Here is an 18112-nt window from a genome sequence, read left to right on the forward strand (position 1 = left end):
ATACTGTTTGGGTGTCTGTGTGAGATGATACAGACTGAACAGAGACGGGATTCATCTTTACATATCCAGTACGACCAGCTTGGATTATTTTAGAGACAAAACAATTAGTTGATTGACGATCAACAGCAAATATTTAATTACAAATCAAACAGTCTGAGGTCAGCCTCTGCAATAAGAGGATTTACTGCTGTTTTTAGTAAAATGTACACAATAGTAAACTGGATAGGCTTGATGGAATTTATATGGAGCAGTTTCATTATTTTCTGATCATAAACAAAACCACCATCAATAATGAAACTAAGCATTAGTTGCAGCCTTGTATTAGTTTCTAAACCCAAAACTAAAATATATTAAAGCACCACAGACGAAACTGTGCAGGTTAAAAACATTTTTAAAAAAAAGTTTATTGAACTATACAAAGTGAATTGAGCTGAAATTGTATATACAGATGTACATTATAATGCCACGAAACAAATTTGGAGGCAGCAAACAGGAACGACAGACAAATTCAATTCATTCATTCATCGTCTTCATTCATTCATCGTCATCGTCAGCAGGCAGTGGTCTGGACCTGGAAAACAAACAAACACGGTCTCAACCAGAAGGAAACTTAAAGAACACTCAGAATTTGGTACATTTCAGATTAACTCTTGTACACAGAAACGTCTCATTCTAGTTGCTTTTAATATAACTTAACACATATAATCAGATTCCACATTTATTTATCGTCTGACTCAAGTTGCAGAAGACAGCAAAGACATTTAAATTTTCTCAGAACAAACAAGGATTTAAAAAAAACTAAAATATAAGATGCAGTTATGATTTAATTGAAAATTAAACTAAAAATCTGACAAAACATTTGGTACGAATTTTCAGTACTTTGTTTTATGGATTATACAATTGTGACTTGAAAGTATTGAGATTCAAACAATCTCTCATTTCAGCTGAAACACAAATCTGTGATCAGATCCAAATGAGACAAACTGAATCTACCATAGAGCTCCAACGACTAATCAATCAAAAGACGATTAATCTGAAACCATTTTGAAAAATTTAACATTTCAGTTATCTCTTAAGCAAAAAACACTCAGTTTTCAGCTGTTCTTTGTCATACTTGACATTAAATTGAAAGTCTTTAGGTTTTGGAATTTTGGTCCTTCATTTTTCACTATTTTCTGTTATTTAGACAAAATGATTAATTGATGTACTTGAGCAGAATCTGCTAATTGATCTATACTGAAAATAATCATTAGTTGCAACTCTAATATTTTCTTGTGCGCAGTGGATTTTAATATCACGTCGCTCCTGGAGAATGAAAGTCACATATGATGACTGTTGACTCAACGTCTTAATTCAAATATTTGTACATATATCTTATACCCTCATTTTATTCTTTATTCTAATATTTCTTTTCATATATTGTGTTTATATTGTATCATTATGTACATTATTTACAGGTTACATACACCTGTATTTCTATCTTCTTACATTTCTTTGTTTATACAAGAGCAACTGCGACGCCCCAATTTCCCTTCGGGGATCAATAAATTATTTCTGATTCTGAACAGCTACTTTATTTCCCCGCAAATGGGAAAAAAAAAATAAATAAAAAAAAGGTCAAAAGCTGCAGATTTTCAGTTTCAAGCATTCACTGGAAATTAGTATTTTTTTTATCATTTTATTTAGTTTTAACTCCTTTAAATTATTTTGATAATTAACCAATTACGTCATTTATTTAAAAGCAAAACTTCCAATTTTCTCAGCTTTTCTTTTATAATTAGCTGAGTATTTTAGGGTTTTGGACAAAATAAGCAATTTGAAAATGTTTTCTAGCATTTCTCAGTCCAAACGATTTATCAATTAATTGAGAAAATCATCGAATGATTAATTGATAAAAATGAATTGTTAGTTGCAGGCCAGTCGTTAGACAAGGCTGCTTGACCTATTGGCAGAAAAATAAGATACTTAAGTTTTAATTTAAGACATATCCTGACTAACAGGAGTAGACATGGAGGAGCAAACCATGGAGTCATACGAGTGCCATAAGAAAGAATACATCTGAAAAAGAAGATGAAAATAAATGTGGAACTATAAAGAGGAATAAATAATTAAATTAAAAAAAAGTGGAAATATAAAGAGGAATAAATAGATTCAAAAAAGCGGAAAATATAAATAGGAATAAACAAAACAATAAATAAGTAAATAGAAAATGTGGAAATATAAAGAATAAATAAGTTAATTAAAAATGTGGAAATACAAAGAGGAATAAATAAAATAAGTAAAGCAATAGGGAAAAGAATAAAGACAAATAAGGGATAAAATAAATTAATTAAATAAATATGCAAAAGATACATTTGAAATATACAAATACGGAAATAAATGAACAAATGTATGTGAAAATAAATGAAAATGCTTTACTATTTTATATTTTGTCATTTTTATTTCCAAATTTTTTTTTTATTTACCTATTTATTCCTCTGTATATTTCCAAATTTATTTTCTTATGACTCCATAAAAGCCTCCAGGTTAAAGTCCTGCTGTAGTTCATCTACTAGTATAAAGGATTCTTTCAGATAATGTGGCCCAACACAGCTGGCAAACATACTTCCTGCTTGGCATCCCGCTGCCTCCAGCCTCTTCATCATCCTCTACCTCCTGGGGCTTCTGGTTCTCCTTCTCGGGCTTCCTCGGGGGACCACCGAAGAAGTCTCCGATGCCCTTCTGCCAGTCCGGCGTGGGACGGGTACACACTGGGTTACCACCAGCATATTTGCTCTTTGCTGTGAATTAATAAAACACCATAACCTCAGTATCATATATATTATATCATATATACACAGACAGACAGACAGACAGACAGACAGTAGTATATGCTGAGTGTGTTGGTAGTGGTTGTGTGTTGGTAGTGGTTGCAGTGACTGACCAGGAGTGGATGACTGGCTGCTGGAGTAGGAGGAGTTGGCTGCACTGGAGCCCAGAGACTTCCGGGGTGCAGCAGCTGCTACAGCTGCAAACACAATCAAACACACACATTGATGACTGGATGAATACAACTGGATCTAGGACAGTCAATAGTTCAACCAGTAAGAGGACCCTCTTTTATTGCACCCTGTGGGGGTTAAACAAGAGTGAAAGAAGAACTGTTTGGATTCAATGTTACAAAAAGAAAACAAAGGGCTTGAGAAAGCTTGTTTGAAAAAGAAGCTACAGTGTGAAAACCAGTATCTGCATGTATGCATGATCACAATAAACTGATATTTAACATGAGTATTAGCAATTATACCCTAACCAAGTTTTTAAAAGGTCCATTTTTTTTATTAAGTGCTGAACGGTGGGTGAATTGGATGCCGAATATACCAGAAGACTCAATGGGTTAAAACAATATTGTCCATTATGTCCCCTCACTGGTGTCTTCGACGATGAGCATAAAAATGCATTAAATTGAGTAACTTTTTAAAGGGGTTTGGTGTGACGTCCTTACAAAGCCGCACTGCAGCGCTCAAAACTGGCGCCAGTTTTGGGGAAAGCAAAACACTAACTTCTGGAGAAAGACAACGTAAAATGTATTCTCCTCAGTCGGATCAGAATATGACCTTTGCAATAGCGTGAGTTAACATATATTTTCTATTTTTCTTTGGTTGTTGTGGAGGAACCAAGACTGCAGCTAAGCAGCCTACGTGTTGGCGGGAGGCGCGCTGCCAGCCCGCCAGACTACATAGCAAAACAGTTCAACCCAAGAACAAATCAGCTATTTTACTCTAAATTCGTAAATAAATATGGTCAATGTGTTACTGTACCTTTTCTGTATGATGCAGGAACACTATCGGCTTTAGTCCTCACCATGTTGGCAGCGACCTGTGAAGTCAAATGACGTTTCAACACCAACTACACTGATCGAGTGAATGAAGTGTCGTCCCGCCTTGGTTTAAAAAGCTCAGCGGATGGGGCGGGAGATTTCTTCTTCTGTTCCTTCTATTCTGGCAGACGAGACGCAGCGATGACGCAAAGCTGCCCCCCTCAGGTGGATTGATATAACTACAGCCTTCAACTGTTCACTACAATCTACAATATACGACGTATATATGGCCACATCGAGGGATAATGCATTTCGAGAATAAAGTCGTAATATTACAATAATAAAGTCATAAATTTACGAGAAAAAAATTCTTAGTATGATGAAAATAAAGTCATAAGTTTACAAAATATTATGAGAATAGTCAGAAGTTTACGAGAAAAAAAGTCATATCAGAATAAAGTCAGAAGTTTAAGAGAAAAAAGTTGTAATATTATGATGGTCAGAAGTTTACGAGAAAAAAAGTCGTAATATTATGAGAACAGTCATAAGTTTACGAGAAAAAAAGTTGTAATATGAGAATAGTCATAAATTTAAGAGAAAAAAAGTTGTAATATGAGAATAAAGTCAGACGTTTACGAGAAAAAGTCGGATTATGAGAATAAAGTCTTAAGTTTACCTGAAAAGAAGTCGTAATATGAGAATAAAGCCATAAATTTAAGAGAAAAAAGTTGTAATATGATAAAGTCAGCAGTTTACGAGAAAAAAAGTCGTAATATGAGAATAGTCATAAATTTACAAGAAAGTCGTAATATTACGAGAATAGTCATAAGTTTACGAGAAAAAATTCATAGTATGATGAAAATTAAGTCATAAGTTTACGAGAAAGTCGTAATATTATGAGAATAAATTCATAAGTTTACGAAAAAAGAAGTCTTTATATTATGAGAATAAAGTCATAATATTATAAAGAAGTAATTTTACGTGTTCTTTTAGAGGGTAAATAGTGTGAAAATGAGGAATGTGGAGCAATTTGTGAAGTTATACTTTAGTATCGATTAAAGAAATCGTCTGTTTTCATTATTTAAAGTGTCACAAAAAGGAATCCTTGTTTTATTATCAATAGGAATCTTTTTTATTCTTTAAACAAAATGTTTCTTCTTAATACAAACATGATCCAGGCACACGTGAAGCAACCAGCTGCTGATAATGTGAGAAAATGTCCGTCTGAAAGTGTAAACTAATGTGTTATAAACTTCCTCAGACTGGAGTTACAAAATCTGTGTTTAAAATGACAATACCAAAGATGTTTCTATGTGTTTGAGGGACTCAGTAGGACATTTTATCACACCATCTGTTCATTCTGCAGCTGCAAAACACATCAACTTCCCTCCCATGTGAAGCTGCAGACCTTCCTCAACAGTCTGACTGAAGGGAGGCACTGGTGATGAGAGCTCGTCCTCAGAGTTCATTCTGACTCAACACTTTCTCTCCAGGTTGAGATTCTTTTTCTGCTGCACTTTTTCAACCCACATCCCAGAACGATGTCTAACCCAGTCTGGATCAGAGGGTCAGTAGTTGGTCCTCAGCCTTCGGTTCTCCTCTCTCAGCATCTCCACCTCCTCCACCAGAGACTCGTTCACAGAGTATTTCTCAATCAGACCGTGGATCTCGTTCTGAAACACACAGCGTGAGACGTCAGACTCAGGATCAAAGTACAAAACACTGAGGGGTGAATTCACTTAAAGCTGCAGTGCGTAGAAATCCGGAAAACGCAAAATCCTGCATCTCCTCGAGCTGCTCTCTCCTCTCTCTCCTCTCTCTCCTCTCCCCTCTCTGTCCGAAGCCCCTCCCCCACACGAGAACGGGCATATGCACGCGCTTCATACGTGCTCGCTACATCTGAGGAGGCTACCGCAGCGAGCTACACATTACCTTCTAACGACATCAACAGTTTGGACTGTCTTTTTGAAAGTCTGTCTTTCTTTTTTTGGGTTGTTTTGAGGTGTAGGCAGTTGCTGCCAATGCTGGAATAGCAAGCTTTTCAGTAGGTTGTTCCGCCATTGACCGAGGCTTTCACTATCTGCAGAGACCAGACGTGAACGCGCATCTCCTTTTGTGGAACAGCCAATAGGAACGCTCTCTCTGAAATGCCCTGTGATTGGTCAAAGTCTGCCGTCACGGGCAAGATTTTCTAAAGCCTGTAAACAGAGCCATGAGGAGGAGCAGAGGTGTAGTTTTCTCTCAGATCACTTGAATTACAATATGCTGAAAGGTTATTATGGAATTTTTGCCAAATTATGCCAAAATATTGTTGCCTACTGCCACTTTAAGGATTGTGCGGCTTTTGCAGTCGCTAAACCTGCACAAATAAGACAAAAAGAAACCGTGTAATTCTCAAAGCACCTCAAAGGGTGAAATCCACCTTTAACTGAGCTGCCAAGCAAACAGTGTCACAGTATGGAGGACAGAACTTGCCAAAATCAATGAATAAATAAATAAATTACTCAATAAATAAATAAATGTCATCAAACGTAGCAAAATATAAAAAGATTTAGCCATTAATTAATTGATAAAATGTGACATAAATCGATATTTCTGTTTTAATTTGCTTATTTATTTATTTATTTAAATCTTTGTATTAATTCCCTGATTTACTTACTCTTCTGTTTATTTTTTCCTTTTATTTATTCATGTAGAATATTTTTTTAAATTTATTTATAACATTTTGCATTTATTTTTAAATGTATGTATTTATTAATCTATTTATGCATTTATTTATTTAAATAAAGGAAGACTGGAGTGCAGCTAGCTGGATAGCATATAGTCGATCTATTATCTACACTGACCCCATGATGACACACGTTGAGTGACAATCCCCTCATTTACATAAATATATAAAGAAAATAATATAAAAATAAGTAAGTTGGGGAAATAATGAGGTGTGAAATGCAAAAGGGAAAATTGTGCAGAAAAAAATAAATAACTGCAGGAAAATTGGAAAATTTAACAGAAAAGGAAATAAATAAGAGAATTAAAAAAGATAAATACATAAAGAAGCAAATTAAAACAGAAATATCAATTTGTCACATTTTATCAATTTATTAATGGCTACATTTATTTCTAATATTATTTTTGCTGCATTTAATGACATATTTATGTATTTATCGAGTCATTTATTTATTTTCGATTTTGGCAGGTTGCGTCCTCCATATCTCGGTGCTCCTGGGCTATTTGCACATATATAAATGAGGTAATATGCAGATATTTAGTGCAAAATTGTCCCCTTTTCTACGCAAATAAGCCTCAATGCAAAAACAGTTCACCCGTCAGTGTTTACATGGTATTAAACAGATTTATCATCTCACGCCTACAAACACTGTCGGACATCTTGAAACCACAGCAGAAACAGAGAATGTCAGTAATGGTTCGTACCAGCTGGATGTAAAACTGCCGCATCATCTCCACCTGCAGGTTGATGATGTCTTTGTGACAGGAGTCCCTGAAGAGAAGAAGAAGAAGAAACATCAACATTCGTGGTATAAGCCTTTAAAGGAAGGAGTCCAAAGGTCAGAAACGGACCTGAAGTCCTCCAGAGTGTCATGGATCATGTTCTGGATGAAGTGCATCTGCAGGGAGGTGAGAGGAGCAGCTCCCGCCTGTCCGACCACCTCTGCGATGTTGTTGGATAGCGAGGAAGAAACCGCCGACGACAGAGCTGGACCTGAAGGTGCAGAGAGAACTCTTAGAATCCAGAAAACACCACTTACAGTCAAACGGTGACGGCGCTTCGCTCTACCTGCTGTGGCGGCGGCTGCAGGTGACTCGTAGCTCAGCTGGGCTTGAATCCCATTGGCTCTCCTGAGGCTGGGCTCTGGAGTGAAGAATGGCAGGCCCGGCTGACTGTGATTGGTCTGCTGGGATGCTGTGGGCGTGGTCCGACCCTCCCCCTCCAGACTGGAGCCGCTGGCCTTGTCGGACTGGCAATCAAGAGAGTGTTTGTGACGTTACATTGTGCCATGTCATATTACGCTACATCAGACTGAGGTCAGAGGTCAGTACCTTTCTGGAGTCACATGGTTCGGCTGCTGCAGCAGGGATTGGCTCCTCCTCTTTGATTGTGGGAGGGGTTTGGAAGACGGACAGCGGGCTGAAGCATCGGCCTGTGGCAGCGACCAGTGGCGTTCCCAGGGGGGTCTTACGGTGCGAGTTGGCATCTGAAAAAAAACAAAGATCCCAACAATCTCCATGACAACGTTCATGGAAACCAAAGATCTGTGAATCAGTGCTCGGCTACAGTCGGGGATTAGAGTAACTTGGTTTCCCAGGTAGATTCCTCCTGGAGAACTCTGGTCTCTGAACCATGAAACCGTGTTTCTAATCAGCTTTTAGCAGAACAAAGACTTCAGACTGAGAACAAACACAGAGTGGGTGGATGGAAAGAGGGATCATTACCAGGCGGCAACCTCTGAAAAGTAAAGCCAATGCTGAAGAGCCTTAAACCTGCATTCTTTCTAATGGATTCATTCTTTCTTGGTTTTTGGCCATAATTTACTAAATGAACATCATATGCTGTATTGAAGAAGACTTGAAACTAGCGATTGAGACCATAAACTCATGTTTACAATGTTTACTGAGGTAATAAATCAAGTGAGAAGTAGGCTCATTTTCTCATAGACTTCTATACAATCTGACTTCACACAGAGTTGCCCACTGAGTAGAAACCAGTAGAGTGAGGAAAGTCTGACCTTCTCTGACTGGGGAGAAGATGTCCAGACTGCCCCGACCGATGACCTGCTGACCCTCCCCTTCTCTGGACAGCATCTCCAAACTGGTAGCTATGGAAACACAGCATCAAACGTTAGTCCAGAACCAGCAGTATCAGCCAGATCAGCTTCAAAATGACTTCCTGTTGTACCGTATGTTCTTCCAAACTGCGTATCTCCGGTCGTCCCCTGGGTCCGAGAGTCTGGACGGGAAGACGAGATGAAGGTTTATAGCATATCTACCTGAATACATAGATTAGATCTGGATCAGGGGTCAGTGAAGCTCTCACCTTCCCGAGCAGGAGAGAAGACGTCCAGACTGTTTCGTCCAACGCTGCTGAACTTCTCCACAACAGGAAGCGGCTCCGTCCCCTGCTGACCTTCAGCCTCCCGGGACATCAACTCTGTACCAGCGCCCCCTGCTGGAAACAACGCCGTGAGTACTGTTTGATTCCTCTAATCACTTATTTCATAACATTACAATTTATCATGATGTAACTAACGAATATTAGCATTAAAGTCACAATCTCAAAGATCTCCTCAAACCATTGTGTTTCCTCATTCAGCGATAGATAGTGGCATCTATTCAAATAAATATCTTCAAGATTATTACTTTAATAATCAATGTGCCGATTATTTTGTCCATTAATTGTCTGGTCTGCAAAATGTAAAAAAAATAGTGAAAAAATGCAACACAATGTGACGTCTTCAAATGTCTTGATTTGTGTGACCAAAAGTCTAAAACACAAAGATATTAATTTAAGAGGTGAAACCTGAGAATTTTTCTGCTTGAAAAATGACAGAAATTAATGTTGCCTGTTATTTATGTGTCGATCGACTCATCAACACATCGACTGATCGTTGCAGCTCTACACACAAAACTGACATCAAAGAACTAGCAGAGACGAAGGCTGAGAGTTGGAGAGTTAGACAATCATTCGGCCAGTGATGCTACAGTAGTGCTAACTGGCCGTTAGCTGTAGTCTTTGCGGTGAGTTCGAGTGCAACTTTTTGGCCAAGACAAAAGCGAGGCGACTCAACAGGCGGCCTTCGTCGTCCGCCGCTAGTTTTTTGATGTCGGGTTGGTGTGTCTGGGCTCATTAAACCTCCGACACGGGCAGACTAGAGCCTACGCTGCAGGACACACCACAAAAACTAGACCGACAGACGCTCACCGACGGCAACAAACTGTTTAACCGACGGCTTGGTGTGTCAGGGCCTTAACGCAATGCATATCTGATGTAATGTGAAATGTTGACAGAGACTAATGAGATGAACCCACCTGTACCTGTCACCTGTCTGTGGGGGGCGGGGCCTGTGCCGGGGGAGGAGTCTGGCTGGCTGTTTGACAGCTTGATCGAGGATCTCTTGACAATCTTGGTGGAGCCCAGTTTACTGGACTGGAGCAGAAAAGAGAGAGACCAGAGGCGTTTCGATGGATTTACTAATTTAACTCTGGACCAATCATCAAATTACGTTAGTAAAAGTAGAGGTTGTTTAAATCCAGTATTTCCACAGATTAAAGCACCGAACCTGGAGGTCAAAATGGGATTAGAGAAGCATCTCAGGCCTTATAAGAGACCGGATCATAATATTACAAAACATTCATTATCTGTGGTGTCTGTGCTGGATCTGTGGGTACTGTGCTGGATCTACGGGTACTGTGCTGGATCTGCGGGTACTGTGCTGGATCTGCGGGTACTGTGCTGGATCTGTGGGTACTGTGCTGGATCTGTGGGTACTGTGCTGGATCTGTGGGTAAGGTATTGTCCTGGATCTACCTTGTGTTTGCTGATGTTGCTCTGGAAGCGCAGGCAGGTGACGGAGGTCTTGTGTGCTGCAATGATCGTGGTGGGGGCGCTGGAGTTCCTCAGGTCGTACTGGTAGATCTTCCCCTGAGTGGATCCGACCACCACACCGGTACCGTCCGGAGTGAAGTCCACCGAGGTCAGCGGACTGTCCACTCGGATCGACCTCAGGATGCTGCAGGAACACACACACACAAGATGAAACTTAAAAACTGATAATTCAATCTGAATGACTAATAGATTGTCCAGAGACTGGCAAGCTAGCTAGCTAGCTAACGCCTGCTCTCCTCCCGGTGAAGTAGTCTCTTGGTGGCGAGGAGTGAGGCAGAGGGATCGTGACCCAGCGCTGTCCGCTCTTGGGCTCATTTTCTGTAGCATGGTGAAATCAGCAAGGTAGCTAGCTAACTAGCCAGTTGCTAAACGAGTAATACTTAACAACTTAATGCTTCATCCACACACTCTTGTCACAGCGTAGGAAAGCACAGTGCTATCGCCAGATGAGTGACAACTTTGCTCATTTTCTGTGTTGCATGACACCATGGCGGAATTAACAACCTAAGCTAGCTAAGTAGCCAGGTGTCCAATGCAGGCTGGTGGACAAACGGCAGCGCTGTAAAGATAAATTGAGGGCGTATAACTCTCTCGGTTAGCAGAAGGCTAAATGTTATTATATTAGCATCCATCCATGAACTTATCCTATTTAGGGTGGCAGGGGGGGCTGGAGCCGATCCCAGGTGACATTGGGCGAAGGCAGGGTACACTCTGGACAGGTCGCCAGACTATCACAGGGCTGACACATAGAGACAGACAACCATTCATGCTCACATTCACACCTACGGGACATTTAGAGTCCACTTCACCACCGTGCCGCCCTATATTAGCAACATTTACTCTCCATCTCTGAAACGTTTCTTCACTCCACTCAGCCATAAAATATGCAGGTTGTGCAACGAACTGGCATCCACTTGTTGTCAAGGGAATGTAATGGAACGGGGGAGGGAGAGTGCAACATCTATTGGCTGAATGTTATCTATGTTAATAATTGTACCTTTAACTCGATTTATCAAGAAAATGATGAGTAGATTAATCGATAATAACTTACTTACTACAGATGTACAATAAAAAGGGGGTTTCTATAAACTAGATCTATTCTCTGTAGGTTCAAATACTGTGAAGACCACAGCAGTGTTTGCTGCATCAGTCTTACATCTTGCTGGTCGTGTCGTAGCAGACGATCTTCTTGTCGAGACCGACGCTAACCACCAACAGCTCGCTGACGGGGGAGAAGGCGAGGCCGGAGCCCGGGGCCTTGTGGGCGCTCTCGAACACATGGAGCTCCTTCTGGGTGTTGGAGTCCCACAGGACCACGGTGCCGCTGTCAGAGACGCTGCCCAGTAGGGAGCGCTTCAGCATGGACAGCCTCAGGTCATGGATGGGCTGAAGATGAAACACAATTTCCTTAAAATGTTCTCGGGAATGTTTTAGAGAAATCACAGACTTCCTCAAGTGAAACACTTTCTGATAGGAGTTTAAATTTAGACTCCTGGGCTCTGATTCCTCACCTAAAGTACTGAGAACAAAGTAGTGGGTTTAATGGTGTGTTTGATTCACTATATCCACAAATGCCTTGTTTCTATACTGGCAATAAGCTAGAAGAAATATAGCAGGAGCAGCATGAAGGAAAATATTAGTCGATTAAAATTAGTTGGTCGACAGTAAATTTAATTCCCAACAATTTTGGATTAACGGTTAAAGTTACTACGAGGAACTTTAATGTTGTGTTGATTTTGGCGGTCCCTGTGGACAAAAGCGGTAGTGTTTCCATGCACCAGAGTCCCTTTAGAAAACCTCTCATTTTACTGCAGCAGGGTCTGACAGTCTAGTAGTAAAGCAGTGAAAATATTCTAAATATAGTGTACACTTAAACTGATATACATTTTTTCAGGTGTCCGTTTTGCTGCTGCCCCCGTCCACAGCAGTACGTTGCTTTGCTCCCGTACTGGTACTCCTGTCTGAACTCAATCTACTGGAAGTACTACACTGACTATGGAGAAGTACCTCATACAACCACAATGAGACACACCACAACTATCCCTTTAAAGCTGTATAGTATTTATTCAGGTAAAATAGTTTCACTCTCTCACTGTGGATAATTTAATGTGAACTATACAACATAAAGCGCATCAAAACAAAAGTATATTTCTCTCTAACAAACAACAGCTCTGATAGTATATCTAACAGTACATGTTTACTGTCTGACCTGGTCGCTGCCGTGTCCGAAGGCTTTGCTGGACAGGTTGGTGGTCAGACTGTGGAGGACCAGGTCTCCGCTGGTGGAACCGGAGGCGATGTAGCTGTCGTTGGCATTGAAGGTCACGCAGGTCACCTCTTCTTTATGGTCCTGAGAGATGGACAGACAGAGGGGGTCACCTCAGACCTTTAGCAGCAAGCAGCAGAACACACTTTGAAACTAGTGTTGCACGGTATACCGATACTAGAAAGATATCGGTATACCCTGCCGGGTACCCTGTTTTATTAGTACCGGTATTATGACAGTGTTTTAATACGAGCCGGGAGTTGCCCCGATGTGTGACCGTGGGCCATGTGTGTGTGTGTGTGCAGCGGTGTGCTTCAAAGGATAGGTTAGGATTGGGATCCCGCGGGAGCAGGAAGTTATAACTTTACTGCTGGTGGAGCGAGCGGTCAAAAACTAAACTGTAGTGATAACCAGAAGGATGGAGTCAACAAGAGAAGATTAAAGCAGCTCATGAACCACAGTCTCACTCTGAGCTGGTGTCTCTATCAGCAGAACTCCCTTAAAAAAAACAAGGAAATAACAGCGCGGCTCTAATTACCGATCAAATGTATCGATAACATTAGATTCACCATCTTTTCTGAATCTGTCCAAACATCTCCTGTAATTCAGCAAACACATAATCTACAAAAGAGGACGTGTTAAAGTATTATTTTACCGTGTAATCATTTTGTGGGTTTTTGTTTAGGAAGCCTCTCGTCGTCTTCCGTGCTGCAGTACCACTCTCCGCCTGAACTGTTACTGATGCGCCAACAGGGGCGCTGTTTTACAAAATAAAAACCTTATTAAACACTTTTTAATAAGTGACATCAGAATCAGAAATACTTAATTGATCCCCGGGGGAAATTAGAGTTGTGCTTTGTGGAATAAAAATATATAAAAACATAGTTAAGTTATGAGAAAAATAGAAATAAGAATAGAGATGAAATGTAAATATGTGTGCATTATCAACAAGGCAAAAGTGAGCATGGCTCACAAACCCCGCTCACTGCTTGACTCCTACTAAAGTAGGGTTTTGCCCTTTTGGAAAAAATTGCAAAGATTTTGGGCAACCTGGACTTCTAACCACCAAATGCACAACTAGACCACACTGTCATCCATCTTACCAAATTTGAAGTAAATAATTTCCGAGTTCTGCTCCGGAAAAGAAAGTGTGACACGCGAACGGACGGAAAGACGGACACGCGGAGCGCTATATTCCCCCGACCACGCGGGGGTATAAAAATAAAGTAAAATTTAAAATGAACTATCAAAGAAATCACATGAACTTAAGTACAGGGGAGATACTGCATACCATTTAATTTTTTAATAAATCAATTTTTACATTTAAACATTTTTAATTAATAAAAAAACTATTTAAAGTTCCATGTTGTGTCATCTATTATTCCATTACTCTTCCTGATGTTTTAGTTTTTTGCTGTGGTATCGTTTCGGTATCGGTATCGAGATATTTAGTGGGGTATCGTATTGAAGTCAGGTCAGAAGTTGGGATCATGACAACACTATTTGAAACAAACCTTTATTTCAGCAGGTGCTTCAGAAATAAAGTTGACATGCTGTTTAACTACCGTCCCGTCCTGTGTGAGGTCTTACCTTGAGGGAGCGGTGCAGTCTCTTGGTCTTCAGGTCCCAGATGTGAACACTGTGATCCAGACCTCCACTGACCAGAAACTGAGACGATGAACTCAGACACACACTGGTTTGTTTTTTCTGAACGGACACAAAGAGTCGAGGGTGAGTACAGACTGCTGAATGCTGGTAAAGGTGGGTCAGTGTTAGTATATCGTAGAGAAGCTGTGGACTCACCCCCTCGCCCAGTTCCACCACTGGAACAGGAGTCGACTTGAGGCTGGAAACCACCAGTTTGTCTCCGCTGCTGCTGGCGCTGACCAGGTACTGGTCTGGGAGAACTGGTCAAGGCTGGTTCACCTTTAACCCAACCATCACTGACTCACACAGGCTTTATGCATTAGTTCTTGTTATTAGATGAGCAATACTCTCGACAGGGACGTTTACTTTGAATTCACAGTCAATGTATTTTCTGACATTTCATAGACTAAACATCTAATCAAGAAGATATAATTAACAGATTAATCAATAAAGCCCTTGATACACAGATTTAAACACATGTGATTAACATACCAACGTGTAAATCAACCTATTGATTGATTACCAGCTCATACTAGTACTGTATTTTAACGTCCTGCCGCCAGGTCTTATTACTGAGCTGATAAAAACCCATGAACAGCTCCATCCATCCATCCATCCATCCATCCATCCATCAGGATACTGTTGGAGCTCCAGCAGGCCTGTGCCACAGGGTGGCTGTTGCTATGTGGGTTGAACTGCTCCAGCGGTGCCATGGAAACTGCATCCCAGATCTTCACACAGTCTCCTGTGGACACTAGGCGGGGCACGTCCTCCATGGCAACGTCTGGAAACAAACACACACACACACACACACACACACACATCAGTGTAATGTGCAAAACTTAAATTAAAAAATATTGTTATTGGGTTTTGTGTTCAGACAAAACAAGTAATTTCAAGACATCCCCTTGGGCTCTGGGAAACTGTAATTGGGACATTTCACAGTTTTCTGGCATTTTACAAACTAAAACACATTAATTGATGATGAAAACATAATCACTATTTCGCTAAAGATTTTAGGGAGGATTGTTGAGCCACAATTTTTTTAGTTTTAGGTCATAAAGAAGGAAAATAAACAAGCAAAAACAGAAGTTACAAACATGCAGAAGAAAAAGGGAGAAGAGACAGATAGATAGATAGATAGATAGATAGATAGATAGATAGATAGATAGATAGATAGAGAAGACAACATATACAACAAGTAGAAATAAGTTTAAATAACCCACAAAGTTAAAGTTATAAAATCAAGAAAATGCACAAGAAAACACATTATTTTTCTTGGGACGTTACAGTTGCTCTTATATTAACATGAAGAAATGAAAGAAAATAGAAATAAAGGAGTAAGTAACATGTAAATTATGTACATAATGCTACAATATATGCAGAGAGATATAAGTAAATAATAAAAATAAGATAAGAAATGAGAAGACATACAATAAATAACCACAGTGCAAATAAGTGAAAACAATTGTTGAACCTATTAAGTGTGTTGAATATAAATGAAATTATAGTATAAATATGAATTGAATAAGAATTTTCTCTTTTTCTTCTTACACAAGCTTTTTACTGAAACATCTTCATATATATCTTTGACTAAACTGACAGAAACAGAAGCAACCAATGATCGTCTCAAAACATCACTCAGGTTTCAGGCTTTATTTTGTCCACAGAGTAGTGCTGCACGATTAAGAAAAAAATATCTAATTGTGATTATTTTGTAGTGGAGTATTTTCATAGTGTGGTATTAGTGCTTTTACTTCAGGTGTGAATGCAGGACTTTTACACGTAGTGGAGTACTTTCATAGTGTGTTATTAGTACTTTTACTTCAGGTTTTGAATGCAGGACTTTTACTTGTAGTGGAGTACTTTCATAGTGTGGTATTAGTGCTTTTACTTCAGGTTATGAATGCAGGACTTTTACTTGTAGTGGAGTACTTTCATAGTGTGTTAGTACTTTTACTTCAGGTTTTGAATGCAGGACTTTTACTTGTAGTATTTTCACAGTGTGTTATTATTACTTTTACTTCAGGTTTTGAATGCAGGACTTTTACTTGTAGTATTTTCACAGTGTGTTATTAGTACTTTTACTTCAGGTTTTGAATGCAGGACTTTTACTTGTAGTATTTTCACAGTGTGGTATTAGTACTTTTACTTCAGTAAAGGATCTGAATACTTCTTCCACCGCAGTTAAACTGTTAAAACTAACATAACAGTGACTGTTAACACTAACATAATAACAGTAACTGTTAACACTAACATAATAACAGTAACTGATAAAACTAACAAAATAACAGTAACTGTTAACACTAACATAATAACAGTAACTGTTAACACTAACATAATAACAGTAACTGTTAACACTAACATAATAACAGTAACTGATAACACTAACATAATAACAGTAACTGTTAACACTAACATAATAACAGTAACTGATAACACTAACATAATAACAGTAACTGATAACACTAACATAATAACAGTAACTGTTAACACTAACATAATAACAGTAACTGTTAACACTAACATAATAACAGTAACTGATAACACTAACATAATAACAGTAACTGATAAAACTAACATAATAACAGTGACTGTTAACACTAACAAAATAACAGTAACTGTTAACACTAACATAATAACAGTGACTGTTAACACTAACATAATAACAGTAACTGTTAACACTAACATAATAACAGTAACTGTTAACACTAACATAATAACAGTGACTGATAACACTAACATAATAACAGTGACTGTTAACACTAACATAATAACAGTAACTGATAAAACTAACAAAATAACAGTAACTGTTAACACTAACATAATAACAGTGACTGTTAACACTAACATAATAACAGTAACTGTTAACACTAACATAATAACAGTGACTGTTAACACTAACATAATAACAGTAACTGTTAACACTAACATAATAACAGTAATAAGTTAACATTAATAAGCATTAAGTGAACTAACAGTGACACATCAGATGTTTTTGTTGGATGAAGTTGGATGAAGTTTAATTAAATACCAACAAGCAGCTGACTTGTTCAGTAAGAACCAGCAGTAGGTCGAGTTTAACTAGTTAACTGCTGGTTTCACTAGTTACCCGCTAGTTTAACTAGTTACCCGCTAGTTTCACTAGTTAACATCATAACCAACCGCCGGGGAAGCTAGTTAAACTTAGCTAACAGTTAGCAACAACAATCAGCCACAGCTAACCGGGTTTTAAAGTTAGCGAACAGCCATAAAAACACGTTAAACAACACAAGACCAGCAGTAAGTTACCGGTAAAGACGCCGGTGTTTCAGTCGGTTCCGTAGAAACGTGTCATATGTACCGGAGAAGATAAACTAATAACCGACTGGTCGGTACTGTTGATCCGCTGCAGCCAGTAAACCGCCACTACGGAGACCCGGGAGGGACAACAAGGAGAAGCGCTTTTTAAAACAAGTAAAGTAAACAGACGTGGAGGAGGAAGTATTGAGATTCTTTACTGCAGTAAAAGTACTAATAGCACTGTGATGGTTTACAGCCACACAGGGTAACATCATCCCAGTTCACACTTTAGAGTATTAGGGCCATATTGAGGGGGAATTTAATCTGAGATTTCAAGAATAAAGTCAGAAATTCACGAGAGAAAAAGTCATAATTTAACGAGAATAAAGTCATGGGTTTAAGGGAAACATTTTAATATTACAAGAATAAAGTCATAAATTTATGAGAAAAAAAGTCATAATATTACGTGAAAAAAAGTCCTATTACGATTTTTTTCTCC

At 39.1% G+C, this 18112-nt stretch overlaps 2 protein-coding genes across 4 annotated transcripts; both read right to left on the bottom strand.

Moving 5' to 3' along the window:
* Positions 1–385: 385 nt before the first annotated feature.
* On the bottom strand, positions 386–3955 carry pclaf (PCNA clamp associated factor). Its single transcript, XM_037766465.1, has 4 exons — positions 3798–3955; positions 2924–3007; positions 2606–2780; positions 386–571 (listed from the first exon to the last, which is right to left on the bottom strand). The coding sequence occupies exons 1-4, from the start codon at positions 3841–3843 to the stop codon at positions 535–537; spliced, it is 342 nt and encodes a 113-aa protein (XP_037622393.1). The 5' UTR covers positions 3844–3955; the 3' UTR covers positions 386–534.
* Positions 3956–4904: 949 nt separating this feature from the next.
* On the bottom strand, positions 4905–17802 carry nedd1 (NEDD1 gamma-tubulin ring complex targeting factor). 3 transcript variants are annotated; one of them, XM_037766323.1, is made up of 16 exons: positions 17675–17802; positions 14972–15115; positions 14488–14582; positions 14275–14391; positions 12628–12768; positions 11575–11804; positions 10341–10542; positions 9842–9959; positions 8850–8978; positions 8712–8762; positions 8542–8631; positions 7856–8010; positions 7593–7773; positions 7376–7517; positions 7229–7295; positions 4905–5469 (listed from the first exon to the last, which is right to left on the bottom strand). In XM_037766323.1, the coding sequence occupies exons 2-16, from the start codon at positions 15105–15107 to the stop codon at positions 5365–5367; spliced, it is 1959 nt and encodes a 652-aa protein (XP_037622251.1). In that variant the 5' UTR covers positions 15108–15115; positions 17675–17802; the 3' UTR covers positions 4905–5364. The 3 variants fall into 3 exon arrangements, with proteins under 3 accessions (XP_037622251.1, XP_037622249.1, XP_037622250.1); XM_037766321.1 differs by having other exon boundaries at positions 8850–8981; XM_037766322.1 differs by having other exon boundaries at positions 8850–8981; positions 17623–17778.
* Between the last annotated feature and the right edge of the window lie 310 nt (positions 17803–18112).

Source organism: Sebastes umbrosus, chromosome 4 (assembly GCF_015220745.1).
Source record: "Sebastes umbrosus isolate fSebUmb1 chromosome 4, fSebUmb1.pri, whole genome shotgun sequence".
NCBI lineage: Eukaryota > Metazoa > Chordata > Actinopteri > Perciformes > Sebastidae > Sebastes > Sebastes umbrosus.

Coding starts and splice junctions, on each gene's coding strand:
- pclaf (XM_037766465.1), bottom strand. CDS start 3,843: ATGGTGAGGACTAAAGCCGATAGTGTTCCTGCATCATACAGAAAAG. Junction 2,781..2,923: donor CAGCCAGTCATCCACTCCTG/GTCAGTCACTGC, acceptor ATTAATTCACAG/CAAAGAGCAAATATGCTGGT. Junction 572..2,605: donor AGCGGGATGCCAAGCAGGAA/GTATGTTTGCCA, acceptor TTTGTTTTCCAG/GTCCAGACCACTGCCTGCTG.
- nedd1 (XM_037766321.1), bottom strand. CDS start 15,107: ATGGAGGACGTGCCCCGCCTAGTGTCCACAGGAGACTGTGTGAAGATC. Junction 14,392..14,487: donor TGGTGGAACTGGGCGAGGGG/GTGAGTCCACAG, acceptor GTGTCCGTTCAG/AAAAAACAAACCAGTGTGTG. Junction 10,543..11,574: donor TACGACACGACCAGCAAGAT/GTAAGACTGATG, acceptor GTGTTCCTGCAG/CATCCTGAGGTCGATCCGAG.